The following is an 18,035-nucleotide window of genomic DNA, read 5'->3' as shown; positions in this document are numbered from 1 at the left end:
GAATGAGCGGGAGGCGCTCATTATTTAAATAAAAATTCAAATGAGTTTCGTGAAAAGCATATAACTTCTAAAGCAGGGTGCTGTCGGCATTAAAATGGGTACTACCTCTTTTGAGACCTTCAGTGTACACCTTCTACAGAAAAATCTGAGTAGGTCATTTGTTGCAGTCATTAATTGGTTTCGGTTTACATATTTTTGTCGCGGCTGGTCGTGGTGAAGCTTAAAAAAGTTTCGCAAGGTGATATGCATCACTATCGCTTAAATTCATTTAAATTCACGGGTTTTGATAGAAATCACAGTTGCAAAAAAAAAAAAAAACTGCAAACAAATGTTACACCTGACTATAAATTGCACAGTCGCCCGCGGGAAACTGCCAACACCGAACTTGGACTCACCTAATCATAAACTAATCAACGTGCTGTTTCGCCGTGTCCGCCCTGATAAGCCAAACTGCCGTTAAAATGTGGCTTCCGTTCGCTAAAACGATTTGGACAGACACCGGAAACCCGTGAATTTGAGTGGAATTATGCCGTGCTTCACATCGTCTTACGAAGCAATCGAGCATTTTCCAATTGTGTCGAGAACGTGAATTTGGAGGCCGGGGATTTCGCAACCGGGAATATCGACGCGTATTTAGAGTATATTGTATTTAAGGCCCTGTATTTTAAATACTATTTGTGGTATCTTGGTATCTTACTCAATACTTTTTCGGGGGAGTATTTGTACTCTATTTCAAATACATTTTGTGGTACCTTCTACTCGATATACTCTAACTATACTTTTTGGATTGCCTCTCAGTTTTCCATTTTCTCTCTTTTTCTTTTCATTGGCATGCTCGCGCTCTGCGGGAATTTCCATTCCGACCCCGTACGTTGACCTGAATGTTTTCTTTTTTTCTGGAAGATAAGAATTCGAAGAGCAAGGGTTTTAATGAGTGCCCTGTAGCTGCAGCAGAGTTCTGCAAAATATCCCCTCTGACTCTGCTAGCCTTGTAGGACACCCCTGCTTGACAAGCTTCTACTTTTTCAATTTGTAAGGTATATCATGTAATGTTTGTATGTAGTAGGTTGTGTGTATGACAGATCGGTCAGTGACCACCGCAAGCCCTGTTGGGGCTTTTGTATTTATGGACATAAAAAAGTCATTCTGCATTGTCAGTTCACAGAATGAAGCCAACGAAAGAGGCGCTTTCACTCCCATAGCCAAACCTTCGGACGATTTTCGAATATGTTTCGGAAACCGATAATAATATTTCAGTCAAATGCAAGCTTTGCTTACAACAAGAACATGCTTTCGACCAGGAAGACATCGTGTTTCAAACTCAAACGTGTCTTATACTCACGTTCACGTACTTTTTTACGACGCCTACCGAAGTATCTTAAGTGTATCTTAAATACTTTCGGAAGTATTTGCTACTTTAACTTACTTTCATTTTCAAGTATTTATACTCTATCTTAATTTTCGGCAGTACTTACTATCTTATTTTAAATACTTTTTGAGGTATCTTGTACATGTCTGCCTGCCAATGACAAGTGCATGTATAAAAATAGGACCTGTGGTCATTGGCTTTGTGTGTTTTTTTTAGTGGTAGTACTATGGTGTGACGGAAAGGTTTTTTGTACTTCATATCTCAGGGAGCGGTATGCTACTTCTGTACTGATAAGGAACACTGAAAAGTTTTGCCCTCTTATTTCTTCTCTTCTTTTTCTCTTTTCAACGATCATTTTTTTCTAACCAAGCCGTTTACATGACTGCTGGAACGTACCATGCGAAACATTGTGTTGTTGCTAGAACAGTTCTTATGTTGTCCTGTGTCAAGTGTGTTCAATTGCATGTGTTTAATTTTTTTATTTTTTCACTCCTGTAATGGCAGGTCAACAGTGTCACTGAATAAATAAATGAATAAATGAAAGGTTGTTGCTTTTTGGGCTCTCACAAATGGGGTACCTACTACAAAGATAAAACAAACAAACTTTCGCTGGTACACAGGCAAGCTTTTTATCACCAGCAGAGAGAATCTCTGTCCCTCCAGCCTGTTTGGTATTTACCTTGGTATTTACAGACGAAAGGAGTGGTGATCCTAGTGATACTGGGCTGCGGGTGGAAATCGCTGGCTGGAGCAACAAACAAACAAAACTTCTGCGTGACTAATACTGTCTGATCTTTGCAGTCCCTATCATGTCTCGTAAGAGCAAAATAACTCATACGTTTCAATCACTTTTTTATTTACAGCAATTTACAAATGCCACCATCTCCCATCCTCCATCCACCTTTCTTCTGAGTGGCGGTTGAGTGTAAGGGACAAATTAGAAAAGTTGGATTGTACATGGGCATAGCAGTCGTTTGAGATATTGGGAGTAAAAGATTGCTGTGACCATAGATACCCTGCTAGCAGAGTTGAAGGCGTTGGTAATGGGAAGGGCTCAGAATGAGATACACAATGTGAAGAGAGTCGTTCGCTTCCGGCTGCAAAAAAAGATGGAAAAGCAGGTGGCATTCAAAAGTAATCATAAACATAAGTGGAGCTAAGCTAAGCCAAAAGCTGAAGCACTGGAGCCAAAAGAGTCCGAGACTCAAAGGGAAATGAGTGTGAGGTCTCCAAAAGATAGATAGATATTGATAGTTTATTTGTCTGCCTGTACATTATGTGTTGTTACCTATGGGACTGCTAGGACAAGCCTGTTACGCACTCCCATAGGTAACAACACATCATGTATAGGTAGCAAATATAATCTTGTAAGGCAACATTTGGCATCTCAAGTAAATTAAAACACTCCTGGATATAAAACAAGAGAAAGATCAAGACTACTATTATCGACCGATACATGCTGTAATATTACAAAATTTAGCTTATCTTTGGTATGCACAGTTCAAACCAAGCAAAAAATGCAAAAAGTAATCGGTGAACTCAAAGACAATCATACAACAGGGTTGTACATGCACGCAAGGAAATACACTGTAACTTTCCTCTTGAACAGAAAATAGTTATTGATCTGGTGTATATGAAATGGCAATCTATTCCATAAGTCTGGGTCAGTGTAATACAGTGAGTGTGTTCCATATTTTGCGTGCGGTGGGGATAGACGGAAGTAGCGAAATCCCGTCGTAGCAGATATGGGAAAACAATATTAGTGACCGTTACAATATGCGGCATGTCAGCAGTGCAGATTAAACTATATGTCATTAAATTAACTTTGTATTGTGTAACTAATAGGAACGAGAAAGGAAAAATGATGGAATTAGCTGCTGGGATTCTAAGTATTGTTCGTAGTGCTAGCTTTGGAATCGGTAACAAAGACCGTACACTTCAGCTGCACAATTAAGGTGCGAGTGAACTAAGGTGTAATAGACTTTCAACATCGTTGGAACAGGAAGGAACCTGATTTTTGACAAGGCATATAATGATGCAGTCATTTTACTTTTCAAGTGCTGAACATGACTATGCGAACTGAAGCGCTCATCGAGGATCACACCCAGAAGCTTAATATGTATCTGACGCTCTAGGAAGAATGAGCAATCAGAATGCAACGGCAAATGAATCTATCGTTAGTTTCTTCTGTGGTGGATGAAAAACAATGTACATGAGAGAACTGATGTTCTGAGGATGGAACAATGTAATTTGTCTTCGCGAAGTTTGGAACTAATGTATTAAGAGAAAGCCAATTCTTAAAGCTTTTAAGTAAAAGATTTGCTTTTAAGAATAGGTCCTCAGGGGTTGCACCTTCCAAAAATATGTTCGTATTATTGGCATATAAAATATAATTATTAATGTAGGAATTTTGGTACATTGTTGATAAAAACAAGAAAAAGAAACCATCCTAATGCGCTTGGGGTGAGATTTAATCTGCTGTCATTAATCTGTGCGAATTGCTGTCAGTTGTTTATTTAAACGACTGCTGGTAACAGCTGGTAAGTAGCTGGAGTGGTGTGACTCTAATACCATACTTGTCTAGTTTTAGTAGAAGTAAGTCATGTCTAAGAAGATCAGATGCCTCGGTCAGATCTGCAAATATTCCCATACTTAACTACCTCGAGTCTATATTAGTTTTAATTGTTTCCACTATGTTACTAAGCACCAATTCTGGGAGTCAGTGAATAAATTGCTGATGGTTTCGATAATTTTACTCGGGGAAGTAGGAATGGCTCTGGGGCAGTAATCACCAAGAAGTTATTTATTTTGTTCTTTGTAATTTAGATTAGTGGTAATATGTTCAATTTCCTAATAATTGGTAGGGGCAAGAAAAAATGTGTTTGGCTGTGATTCTATGTCTGGGCGTATCTCAGTAGGGGTTAGGAATTCCACACTGTTCTCTATGTTTGCAAAGTAGTCATTAAATATATTACCAATTAATTTTTATTCTTCATAATCTACTATGGATGTTGCTTGAGTAAGTTCCCCTGATCCATGCCCCTGCTCATAACCTTCTGCATGTAATACTGTTCCTTGGCAGATTTCAATGAACAACATGAAGTATTTCTGTACGTTCTAGGACGGCAATGTAATTCCTTACTGTTGGCCGGTCTTTTTGCATACAAATTATTTTTGTGCGTAATAAAGACTTCAAGAGACCTGACGTTATCCACAGAACTGTGTCACCCCATTGTTATCCTCTTAGCAGCACTTGAAATTTTAGTGCTCAGTTTGGACATAAAGCACTGAACTCTCTGTTGTATATCCTTGCAGCTCATGAACTGACTGACATTCATGCACAGAAAAGTGTGATTCGGGAACAGTAAGGTCAACATACTCTTTGGTAGGAAATCTAGAGTTTGGTTCTACCCCAGTGTGCACCATAAAAGTCAGATAGTAATCTGTAATGTCACAAGGTATTGCACCTGAGATCATATCTTTCCTGTTTGGGTTACTAACTATGTGGTCCAAAAAAGTAACAGAACACATTTAAGCCATGGTGTGTGGGGATGTTGATCAAACCCATAGATATTGTGGGTATCGCAATAGTATGTACTACCAAGGTTGTCACTAAGTGTATTGATATTTAAATCACCTACTGTATTATATTATATGTAGTCATTGAAAGATAGTGCGGCTCCTCTAGGAAGAGCATGTGCCATTCTTTATATGTGAAAACCTCAGCCCAGCCAACAAAGTCATCTTAAGGAAGGCCGGAATATATGCAAAGCAACACAATTTTGCATTTGTATGAGTTTGCTACGCCCAATTTTTCTGAGACAGGTGCAGCAACGAGATAAGGTGCATCGTATCATGCACAGACATGACCTCTCACTGCTGTAGGTCGGCCCACTCTGATGTTCTGTTCTCTATGTTTCTCTATGTTCTCTATGTGCCACACGTTTTAACATGTGGCTCCTCTAGGAAGAGGGGCCGCACCAGTGTTTACGCTACCCATTACCAGTGTTCGAAAAATTGCTAAAAGTTTGTTAAGATGTTTATTCGCACTTCGGATACTCAGAAGAATTCATGATGAGTGTGTATCACAGATCACAGAACCTATGTCATCTAAAGAAAAACTAGTCATGAAAAAAGAACAGAACATCAGAGTGGGCCGACCTACAGCAGTGAGAGGTCACGTCTGTGCATGATACGATGCACCTTATCTCGTTCACTCTGTCTCAGAAATATGGGGCGTAGCAAACTCATACAAATGCAAAATTGTGTTGCTTTGCATATATTCCGGCTTCCCTTAGGATGACTTTGTTGGCTGGGCTGAGGTTTTCACATATAAAGAATGGCACGCGCCATTATGGGCTTAGAACACTTGTAAGGTTCAGTACCTCGGTACACTGTGGTAAGCTTTTACAAAAAACACCTCTCCTTCGTAACAGGGAAGATGGACATCTGATGCTGGAAAAGGAGGAGGATGCAAAAAACAACAAGGGAAAGTGGTAAAAATGCTGCATGAAAAATGGAAGTCACTGAAAACGTTAGCAGGCTGTAGGGCTCGAACCCACATCTTCTGGATTGGTAATCGGTAATCCAGAAGATGTGGGTTCGAGTCCTACAGCTGGCTAACCTTTTCAGTGACTTCCATCTTTCATGGTTAATTTCTTAGGCAACTTGAGGCCTTGTATGTGATTGTCCCTTCTATGTTGTTCCAGCCTCAGAACATCAGTTCCCTCTAGTGAAGTGGTGCTTGTGTTCAGATCGCCTGGAAACACATTTACATATCAGGCTTTTGGAATTAATTATTTCTGGATACTCATATTGACCGTCTGAGGAAGCTATGCAGCAGATTGATGACAGGCTCTTGCAAAAGGGTCAAGGCAAAAGCATTATGCCTACTTGGCATGACTCCTCAGTGACGATGATCAGGCACACTTGATATACTGGTGCAGATACATCCGGTAGGCATAGCTGGGCGAACTCACTCATGAGGGCCCTCATGAGTGCCCCTCACCCTCACCTCACGCCTTTGAGGTGAGGGTGAGTGAGGGCAAGCCCGCGATCAGGCCATCCGTGAGTGCACTCATGAGGTTCTTATCCTCACGAAGTCTCCTGTGAGTGCACTCATGAGGTTTTGCCCCTCATGAGACCTCCTGTGAGTGCACTCATGAGGTCTGAGGGCCGCCAGGTCTGTGTGAGTGAAGTCACTGGTGAGGCCTGAGGGGTGTGAGGTCAGTATGAGTGCATTCAGAAATGAGGTCAAATGACGCTTACGAGACGTGGGCAAATTGTGAAGGCACTAGTGATATGGTTCCAGCGATCCAGCTAACAGCAGGGTGCACTTTAAATGGCTGGTGTTCCCATTTTTAGCAATTTCGTCTACGTCGCGCTGGGGACACAGCAAAGCGTCCTGAGCCGACTCATTACTTGGTGATATGGTTGCAGTGACCCAACTACCGGCAGGGTGCACTTTAAAGGGCTGGTGTGCCGGTTTTTAGCAATTCCGTCTACGTCGCGCTGGGAACACAGGAAACCCTCCGGAGCTGACTGATCACTTTGTGCTATGGTTCCAGCGACCCAACTACCGGCAGGGTGTACTTTAAAGGGCTGGTGTGCCCGTTTTTAGCAATTTCGTCTACGTCGCGCTGGGAACACAGCCAAGCGTCCTGAGCTGACGGATTAGTTGGTGATATGGTTCCAGCGACCCAACTACACGATGTGTGCACTTTAAAGGGCTGGTGTGCCCGTTTTTAGCAATTTCGTCTACGTTGCGCTGGGAACACAGCCAAGCGTCCTGAGCTGACGGATTACTTGGTGATATGGTTCCAGCGACACAACTACACGCAGTGTGCACCCTGCCGGTAGTTGGGTCACTGGAACCATATCACCAAGTAATGAGTCGGCTCAGGACGCTTGGCTGTGTTCTCAGCGAGATGTAGACGAAATTGCTAAAAACCGGCACACCAGCCCTTTAAAGTGCACCCTGCCGGTAGTTGGGTTGCTGGAACCATATCACGAAGTAGTCAGTCAGCTCAGGACGCTTTGCTGTGTTCCCAGCATGTAATATGTACTGACCTAACCTGACCTAACTTCACTAAGAAATTTGGAAATAACAGCGCAATTCATTACTAGCGTACGTGCGACTTCTGGTTGGCCTCCTTCCCAGGGTCAAGATGGCGGCTTGCCCTATCTTGAATATGTGTGATATTCTCACTCACAGAGACCTGGCGCCCCTCGGACCTCATGAGTGCACTCACAGGAGGTCTCATGAGGGGCATAACCTCATGAGTGCACTCAGAGGGGACCTTATGAGGGTAAGACCCTCATGGGTGAGGGCTTTCGTTTGCGAGTGCCGTGAGGGTGAGGGCGAGTGAGGGCATGTGCCCGTGAGGGCCGTGAGGCTGAGGGCGAGTGAGGGCATGTGCCCATGAGGGCCGTGAGGGTGTGGGCGAGTGAGGGCCTGTGCTCGTGAGGGCGGTGAGGGTGAGGTCGAGTGAGAGCATGTGCCCGTGAGGGTGAGGGCGAGTGAGGGCATGTGCCCATGAGGGCCGTGAGGGTGAGGGCGAGTGAGGTTTTACCAAAATGCCCACCTATGCCGGTAGGTGGTCTCCTAACTGCTAACATTAGGAAAAGCAAGCATGTTACCATGAATGTGAAACACAGCGATAATCCTGCTGAGTGTCCTGAGTATAGCAGTGGTCCCGAAGAACAAACAAAAGAAAGCTGGAACTTAACTGATACAGGATTGGCAATGGGAGAAAGAAGGCAAGACACATATCAACATATCCTTTAGTATCAACATGTGGACTACACAACGAATCCAAAGGATATGCTATTCTACATTTTCCAAAAATGACACTAACATTTGAGTCGAAGTCCCTAAATACAGAAATTTCTGAAAAATAAAAAGGGAGAGTCCCGAAACGAATTTTGGAACTGTTTTGTAAGGTCTGGTTGTATGATACTGTGATTGAATGTTTTCAGCTTACGCTCAGTGAAATATATGACCACGGAGCAATGAGCTACACGTGTCCTACTGTGTCACAGAGAGGATATGATGACACACCTAAATGGGTGACATATGCCAGCCTGCTAAAAAAAAAGTCTGTAGTTTTTTGTGCGACACAGTATGAATAATTCACATTAGACTCTCATGCACTCCTTGCCTGGCATGCAAATCACAGACAAGCACAGTAGATGGAGAAAAGTATACTGTGTGTGACAGTGTCAGCAGCTATGGCATAGAAAATGCGTTACTATGATCGAGGACCCTGCCTGCGGTTGTCCTCCACGGAAAACCGTAACTGTAATTTCAAAGACTGCGTAGGGCTTCATGAAAATGTTGGTGGTGCGCTACTCACATTCAGTATTCAAGGAGGCCAAATATGCAAAAACCTTCATCATATACATCTATACAATGAATGTTAGAAGGAATTTCTGAGCCTAAGAAATTTTCATTCGTTGTGTGCACGATCAGTGTATGAACTTTTACCTGTTAAGTGAGAGAAAGACTTTGGCAGCAGATTGCTTCTGCAGAGGTGAAGACTTCATTAAATCAAAGATCAGCACACTTGGTCCCCATCATAGAGACCAACCACGAGGACAGTGAAGGCTTGCAGTAACAAAGAAATACGGTTTCGAGCATCGGAAGGACTGCTTTTCAGAGAAGACCTGCAAGTAATAGAAATATTTTTACGTGAGTTTCACATACATAAAATGGCCATGCATGTCGGTCATTATTGGGCACATGCAGTGTTCACTGGAACCATCGTCTATTTTGCCCTTGACCTGACTACTTTTAATTAGATCATCAGTCTGAAAACCTTACTTGACGAAAAACAAAATGCCTTTGAACAGCGCGGCACATTATGAGCAGATTCATTTCATGTGTGATTGCATATGAAAGTAAGAAGCAAAAAAGAAAGGTTACTGTCTAGTTATTGTTAAATACCACGGACTGTGCTGTAATGTGCTGAGCAAAAGTAAGAGCAAACAATCAGAGCTTTTGTTGTCATAAATATCTCTGATGTCAAGCGTCCCCAGTATTCTTGATGAAGGTAGACTTTTCCTCATCTTGTACATGAGCAACAAGTACAGTTGATCCGTTCAGTTGTAACTAGCAATCATCCTTTGAACTGTTCTCTGCTTCAGCAATGCCAGCAGAACAACGGAAGTGTTACCTGCGATGACTTTATGCTGCACCACCTGAACAGTGTGTATGGTACGTGTTTACCTGCTGTCTCTGTCTCAAAATTTGGAATATATTGCTCACAGAAATAAGAGGTGCCAATTGTCTGTGTAAGAAGTTACGTGAATATAAATAATTAGAACTTCTACATATTTGTATATATTTGGGCCTTTGTGTAGCTCTGTTTGTACCCTAATAATTCGATGTTCTATTATCATTTCTGTTTCTTTTTCCCTTGCCGCAAGTGTCTCCACTAGCATTTGCTATTGACCCCTCGGCACAGGTACGTATATATGTTAAATAAATAAGTAAAAATGAATGGAGAGCACCTTGGCAAAAGGATCAAATAGTTACACATGTGTGGTGAGTGATAGCTTTAAGTTAAACTTCTTGGCAAGTATTGCAAGCAGCAATAAGTGTTCTTTTCTGTCTTTTCTTCAGAAAAAAAGAGGCTAGAAGCTTTCGAGGAAGAGGATATTATTAATGGAGAAAAAATAGTTTGGAGGCTGTTTCAAGCACCACTCAGAACATGGTCTGAATCACTTATCAATTTTTCTCTGGACAGCATGCAGAGAGAGAGAAAAAGAGGGACTCCATATACAAAGCATTTTAAGCATTGCACATGGGTATCCACTCCATGTCAGTTCACTTTACGAGACACGAAAAACCAAAATTGCCAAAAATGTACTTTACCTGACTCTCAGTTTTTCTGAAACGTTAGTGTAGAAAACTTCGAGAGGATCAATTAATGGCTAAGATATGATGCACACGTACAGGGTGGATCAGGGGGGCAACATCCATTAATTGGGTGGATTGTACCTTGGTAAGAGTGCAATGCTGTGCGTACTGGGGTAGCGTACATATGGTGAATGAAAGATTTGTACATGGGCTCTGATTTTTCCATAATGCCCTTGTAATTAGTAACTACGATCAAGTGTGTCATGTACAGAATTGTTTGGAATCATCAAAGTCTTAGTCAAAGCAATTATGCAAGTTTTCAGGAACCATGTTATTTAAGATAAAAAAATTTGGCGAAGGGGACAGAACAGGCCTCCGAAACGGGTATAGGTGAGCAAGCCTTGTGTTGTCAGATGGGTAAATATGAGTGACTGAAGCCAAATTTAGATCAGCATATAATAATAATAATTTATTTCACCAATGACACTTGGTGAGGGGATACAGACAAAAAGCTGCAAGAACTGCAGCCTGACGAGGTCTGAGCCCCCTTTAATATCAGGTGACAAAAGGCAAATAAGATGCCACATGTAATTTGGCTCTAAAGCAAGTCAAGGAAGAGAAAAGATTTGGAAAGGGGGACGGAACTGGTCTCAGAGACCAGTAGAAGGCTCGCCTTATCTTGACAGAGGAGTAAGTATTAGCACCATTGGTGCCAAATTTGTGCTAAGCATATCAGGAGGCAAAGGGAAATCAGATGCCATAACTTATGTTGCTCAAAAAGGAGGTTATTGGGCAGAAAAGGTCTCAGAGAGGAATAAGGGCTTGCCTAATGTTGCGATTTCACCTGTGGATGATGAAGTTGAAATAACAAGACGGGATATTTTAGCAAATGTCAGTGTGGTGACAACTATAAGGATACCTTGAAAGATGTATGGCGTGAAATGCACATAGAAAGAGGAAGCCAAATTACGCGGCCTTCGCTTTTAAGCTCTGCGATATCAACCAGAAGAAAACACAGGAGGTGTAGCTTAGTTTTTCCATGCTCACATTGAGTGAAGAAAGCATTTCGTCTGAATGTAAGATGTGTCTTGAGTATGCTTGGAACACAGGCAGGGAGCCACTGCAAATAAATCGCTTGTAAAATGAAGCATACTTGTTTTTAGTGTTGAAAAAGCCATTCTTACACAGAGTACATGTGCTCATGCACATGCATTTATTCTGGGAAAATCTTAAGTAATGCCAAAGGATAGAAGATGCGCACCTGTTAAAAAGCTCAATGAGGGTTCCTGACTCCATCCAGATGACAGTTGTGTTTACAATATGGGATGCCGTGAAAGGTCAGTTGTAAGTCCCGCAAAAGAACATAAGATAAATACCTAACATAAATATATAGTGTGAGCCCCCGACGAAGTAAGTAGTGCTCGGAATGGTACGAGTTTCTCCCCAGATGTTCATCTGGGCCCGATGAACAGAATAAATGCAATTAATCAACCTTATTCGAGAAATAAATATGCATTTAGTATAAATGTAAGGTGTGTCATGCATATGTTTAGAATACAAGCAATGAGCGATCCCAAATAAATCGCTTTTTAAATATAGCAGCTTTGTTTTGGGGTTGTTGTAAAAGAAGTACATGTTCTTATAATTGCTTTTATTCAGAGTAAAAGTTTAAGTCGGCCAAAGAATGGAACATGCGCACAGGCTAAAAAGCAGGGAGTGTTCCTGAAACTATGCAGATGATAGTTGTGTTTACGCTATGGGATGCCATGAAAGGACACCCACACGCATGACTTGTAGGTGCAAAGAACATAAGATAAATACCACACATAAATACGGTGAACCCCCCGACAAAATAACTATAGGGTGTATTCACATGACGTCAAACGAACGGCTTTGGCCGCCATGGTGGTGGTTGTTGTATTTTCCAACTGTTTAATCGATATTACATCAGAGTACAAAGGAGCATAGTTTCCATTACGGGAGTCTGTGCGCGACTGACGCGTTGAGCGCGTGTTACACTGTGTTGCGCAATATCCCACAGTTGCCAGGGGCGATCGTTTATCTGCCGATATCAGCCGAACACGACATCTCCTCCCCGCCAAATTCTTTAGTCCAGTCCCACAATCAGCCTTTCCGGAGGTCTTCTTTTTCGTTGGGGACGGGGCGTCTTTGCGACTTGTGCATTCCCATTTCCTAGATCAGGGACTGCTGTATTCGGAGCGTGCACATTCTCAGGAGTCGTGTGCAACTCGCTCGGAGGAGTATCTTCTGCTTCTGGTTGGTGTGGTCGATCCGCTACCATGGGCTCTGGAGCAACAGAGTCATTTGAAGTTGGTCTGCGGTTTTCTTCTCGAGCGTTTTGACGTTCGCAGGCACCCGGTTTCAGCTGGTCGATGTGCCGGCGCCAGACTTTGTCACCAACCTTTACTTCATAGGACAATGGTCCGTGGCGTCTGAGGACAAGACCAGTGGTCCACTTATCGGTTCCTCTGTAGTCACGAACAGAAACATGTTGTCCCGGTTCAAAGTAACGTTCTCTTCCATGGTTCCGCTTGAACAATTTATCTTGCTTGTCTCGTATACTGTCTTGAACACTTGTCCTGATAAGCGACAGGCGGGTGCGAATTTCGCGTCCCAGGAAGAGTTTAGACGGAGTTTCTCCAGTCGTTGTGTGGGGGCAAGTGCGATATGCAATAAGGAACTTTGCGAGATTCTCGTGGATACTCCCTTCCCCCTGCATAGATTTCAGGCTTGATTTGAGTGTCTGGACAAAACGCTCAGCAAGTCCATTGGTTGCTGGGTGGTATGGTGCTGTCAAGGAATGTTGAATTCTATTGTTCCTCATGAACTCCATGAACACGCTTGATGTGAACTGTGGTCCATTGTCAGTGACGATACGTTCGGGTATGCCGTTTCTGGCAAAGATCGTCCGTAGGACATCTACAGTGTAAGAAGCAGTAGTAGAGCTCATGACGATTACTTCAGGCCATTTGGAGAAGGCGTCCACAACTACCAGGAACATTTTGTCTTGGAATGGCCCGGCGAAGTCCAAATGGACTCGTTTCCATGGTCCGTTAGGAATTTCCCACGGATGATATGGAGCCTTAGGTGGCTCATTTTGGTTCTTCAGACAACCTTCGCAATTCCTTGCAACAGCTTCGATGTCACGATCGATGTTTGGCCACCATACGTAGGATCGTGCCAAAGCTTTCATTTTAACGATTCCCATGTGACCACGGTGAAGCTCGTCAAGAATTGACTGTACGAGTTTCGCGGGAATGACGGTGCGAGTGCCCCATGTTAGAACTCCTTGTTGCACAGATAGTTCATCTTTGCGTCGGATGTAAGGCACAAGATCTTCGTCCAAGTTAGAACTGTCCCAGCCATTCATGACATTCCAATATATCTTCGACAGAATAACATCTCGTCGGGTTGCGTCTCGCAGTGTTGAATGAGTAACAGGAAGTTGCTCAAATTGGCTTAAATGGTAAAGCTCAGCTTCATCTGGGCCCTCCGGTGGAACATCCGGTAGAGGTAACCGTGACAAACTGTCAGCATTGCCGTTGTCTTCTGACCTCTTATACACTATGTCGTAGTCCATGCCGGAGAGAAAGAGAGCATAGCGTTGGAGACGTGCTGCTTGCATTGCAGGTATACCCTTCATTGGCGAGAAGATCTGCGTCAACGGTTGGTGGTCCGTTATAAGCCTGAAATGCCTGCCATATAAATAAGCGTAGAACTTCTGTACTCCCCAGATAATGGCTAGGGCCTCTTTGTCAATTTGTGAGTAGTTCTTTTCTGCCGTTTTGAGGGTTCTCGAGGAAAATGCGATTGGCCTTTCCGTCCCATCAGGCATTTCGTGAGAGAGAACTACGCCGAGACCATGTGGCCCGGCATCACAAGCGAGACGGAGTGGTAGCTGCGGATTGTAGTGGACAAGGACTGTGTCAGACGCAATAATTTCTTTAGCTTTTTGGAAGGCTACCTTGCAGTCTTTTGTCCACTTCCACTTTGCAGATTTTTCCAAAAGTGCGTGCAAAGGTCGCAAAAGATTTGCGCTGTCCGGAATAAATTTTCCGTAGTAGTTGATTAGCCCAAGAAAGGAACGCAGCTGGCTGACGTTTTGCGGTGCTGGAGCTTCAAGTACAGCACGGATCTTGTCTTGGGTCTTGTGTAAACCTTCGCTGCTGATCTTGTATCCGCAGTACACAATGCTGTCCTGGAAGAAGGAGCACTTCTGCAGGTTTGCTTTTAGTCCAAACGATTCCAGGCGCTTGAGGACTTTCGAAAGATTTTCGAGATGATCCTCTTCAGTAGTACCACTCACTAATATGTCGTCTTGCGTTGCATGTGTCATAGGAACACCCTGTAGAACTTGTTCGATGGTGCGTTGCCAGATCGCAGGTGCGGGAGCAATGCCAAACACCATCCTGTTATACCGGAAGAGTCCCTTTTCTGTATTGATAGTTAGCAAATGCTTGGACTTCTCATCCACTTCCATTTGAAGGAATGCTTGCCGGAGGTCAATTTTTGTATATTTCTGACCACCAGATAACTTCGCGAAAATGTCCTCAACCAGTGGTAGAGGATACTGATCCACGACTAAGCGTTGATTGATGGTGCTCTTGAAATCTCCACATATCCTGACTGTCCCATTGGGTTTTACTACAGGAACTATGGGAGTAGCCCATTCACTGACATTGACTTTGGTCAGAATACCTTCCGATTCTAGTCTGTCCAATTCGGCAAAGACTTTTTCCTTGAGTGCGTATGGAACTTGACGAGCACGAAGGAACTTGGGCTGAACATTTTCCTTCAGGTTTAAGGTTGCCTTGATTCCATTCAACTTCCCGATGGAGTCTTCAAATACGACCTTGTGAGTTTCTAGAATCTGGTTCAGCTTATTTTTGACTTCTTCTTGAGAAGCTTTCGTTGCAGTCGACGTCTTGAAGATTCCATTTGTTTCTTCAAGCAACTTGAATTCTTGAATCCACTGTCGGCCAAACAGTGCTGGTCCTGGGGTTCTTGCAACATAGAGTTGGAGCCTTGAACATTTCTCTCGAAATTTTACTTGAACTGTGGCTACGCCGTCAGGTACGAAGCATTCACTTGTCACAGTTCGAAATTTCATGGAGGTAGGTTCCAGTGGAATGTGGCTGAAATGCTTCGAGTAGACAACTTGGGGTACAATAGTATACTTTGACCCTGTGTCCATTTCCATTGGAATTACATGACCCTCAATTTCTGGTTTTAACCAAATGGGCTCACATCCACCACCAGTGACATGCGCAAGTAGCTCTGAGTCCACATCCTGGCGAATGGTTCCAACATTTTCAGCCTTTGAAGCATTTGTAGTGTCCTTCTTTTTTGTTTGCTTCGTTTTAGCTTCAGTGGACGACTTGTTTGCTGCAAGATTTCTGCAGGCGGGACGTATATGACCCTTCTTGTTGCAGTGGAGGCATACAGCGTCGAGGTATCGGCATTTGGAAGGAACATGACCCTTCTTGTTGCAGCGGAAGCACTTTTCCTCGTCTCGAACTTTCGAAACACTAGACGCGGCTCCGTTTATGCTTTCTCTTTTGGTATGTAGTTCCTCCACACCTTTGGCTGCGAGCTCACATGACACCGCTTCTTGAAGCGCCTTTGTCAAGGTCAAATCCTTCATGGTGAGCATGCGCTGTTGAACAGAGGTGCTTCGCAGGCCACAGACAAATTTGTCTCTAAGGGCTTCGTCAAGGAATGTGCCAAAATTGCAATGTTCGGAGAGTTTACGTAACTCAGCCAAAAACTCACGTGCTGATTCGGACTGTCCTTGAACACGATTGTAGAAACGATGCCGCTCTGACATTTCCAACGGCGTCGGAGAGAAATAGTCCGTGAGGTACTTTTTGATCTCGTTGAACTTTAACTCCGAGGGCTTCTTTGGGCATGTCAATTTGCGGAGAGTGTTATATGTTTTCGCTCCCATGCTGGTTATAAGCGCTGCCACTTTCTTGTCTTCTTGAAGATTGTTGAGGACAAAATACTCCTCTACACGTTCAACGTACGAGGTCCAGCTCTCGACGTTTTCATCGAAGGCATCAAGTCTTCCGACAAGGGGTGCACTCATTTTAGTACCAAATTCCTGTACTCACAGTTGGCAGATCGATGATTCTACGTCGTAAGACACATGCGATCAGTCGTCCATCGATGTCGGAGATCCCATCGGTGTGAGAGATCCCATCCTCGTCGCCATTTGTTGTATTTTCCAACTGTTTAATCGATATTACATCAGAGTACATAGGAGCATAGTTTCCATTACGGGAGTCTGTGCGCGACTGACGCGTTGAGCGCGTGTTACACTGTGTTGCGCAATATCCCACAGTTGCCAGGGGCGATCGTTTATCTGCCGATATCAGCCGAACACGACAGTGGTCACTTTTTCGGCGCAGCTGCCGAGATTTTTCTAGCGTTTGCTCGAAAACGAAGCCTAGAACGGTGTTTTGAAATCCGGTCGGCGTCTATCCCCTCCTTTTTCCCCCAAGACACTTTGTCATTGTCGTTCTCACGTTTTCTTTTACGAAAACTATGGTTGCCGCATGGAAAAATCGCGCAGTTTGTCATCTTCCAATGCCGCTACCACGAAAAGTGACCGCCAGTGGGAGGAGCTTACGCGCATGCCACGTCACTGCCACGTCACAATGTGACGTAGGTGAATACACCCTATACTGCTCGGAATGGTACGAATCCCTCCCCAGAAGTTCATCTGGGCACGATGAACAGAATAAATGCAATTGATCGACCTTATTCGAGAAATAAATATGTGAAAGATTGGAGCACAGACGAGCAGACTGGTCGACAAGCCACGGCTACTTCGATCGATCACTGTGATATAACTACTGCTCGAAATGGTACCAATCCCTCCCCAGATCTTCATTTGGACCCGATGAACAGAATAAATGCAATTAATCGACCTTATTCGAGAAATAAATATGTGAAAGATTGGAGCACAGACGAGCAGACTGGTCGACAAGCCACGGCTACTTCGATCGATCACTGTGAAATAACTACTGCTCGAAATGGTACCAATCCCTCCCCAGATCTTCATTTGGACCCGATGAACAGAATAAATGCAATTAATCGACCTTATTCGAGAAATAAATATGTGAAAGATTGGAGCACAGACGAGCAGACTGGTCGACAAGCCACGGCTACTTCGATCGATCACTGTGAAATAACTACTGCTCGAAATGGTACCAATCCCTCCCCAGATCTTCATTTGGACCCGATGAACAGAATAAATGCAATTAATCGACCTTATTCGAGAAATAAATATGTGAAAGATTGGAGCACAGACGAGCAGACTGGTCGACGAGCCACGGCTACTTCGATCGATCACTGTGAAGTAACTACTGCTCGAAATGGTACCAATCCCTCCTCAGATCTTCATTTGGACCCGATGAACAGAATAAATGCAATTAATCGACCTTATTCGAGAAATAAATATGTGAAAGATTGGAGCACAGACGAGCAGACTGGTCGACGAGCCACGGCTACTTCGATCGATCACTGTGAAATAACTACTGCTCGGAATGGTACCAATCCCTCCCCAGATCTTCATTTGGACCCGATGAACAGAAGAAATGCAATTAATCGACCTTATTCGAGAAATAAATATGTGAAAGATTGGAGCACAGACGAGCAGACTGGTCGACGAGCCACGGCTACTTCGATCGATCACTGTGAAATAACTACTGCTCGGAATGGTACCAATCCCTCCCCAGATGTTCATTTGGACCCGATGAACAGAAGAAATGCAATTAATCG

The 18,035-nt window shown here is 43.6% G+C and overlaps 1 protein-coding gene across 1 annotated transcript; it reads right to left on the bottom strand.

The window, feature by feature from the left end:
* Positions 1-12,336: 12,336 nt before the first annotated feature.
* LOC135390956 (uncharacterized protein K02A2.6-like) lies at positions 12,337-16,338 on the bottom strand. The gene has a single exon (XM_064620968.1). It carries the CDS (start codon positions 16,336-16,338, stop codon positions 12,337-12,339), a length of 4,002 nt encoding a protein of 1,333 aa, XP_064477038.1.
* Between the last annotated feature and the right edge of the window lie 1,697 nt (positions 16,339-18,035).

Source organism: Ornithodoros turicata, chromosome 1, assembly GCF_037126465.1.
Source record: "Ornithodoros turicata isolate Travis chromosome 1, ASM3712646v1, whole genome shotgun sequence".
Lineage (NCBI taxonomy): Eukaryota > Metazoa > Arthropoda > Arachnida > Ixodida > Argasidae > Ornithodoros > Ornithodoros turicata.
Note: the sequence above shows the minus strand (reverse complement) of the source record. Positions and strands in the feature narration are given on the sequence as shown.

Excerpts from the sequence above, each read along its gene's own strand:
- LOC135390956 (XM_064620968.1), bottom strand. The coding sequence starts at position 16,338 with ATGAGTGCACCCCTTGTCGGAAGACTTGATGCCTTCGATGAAAACGTC.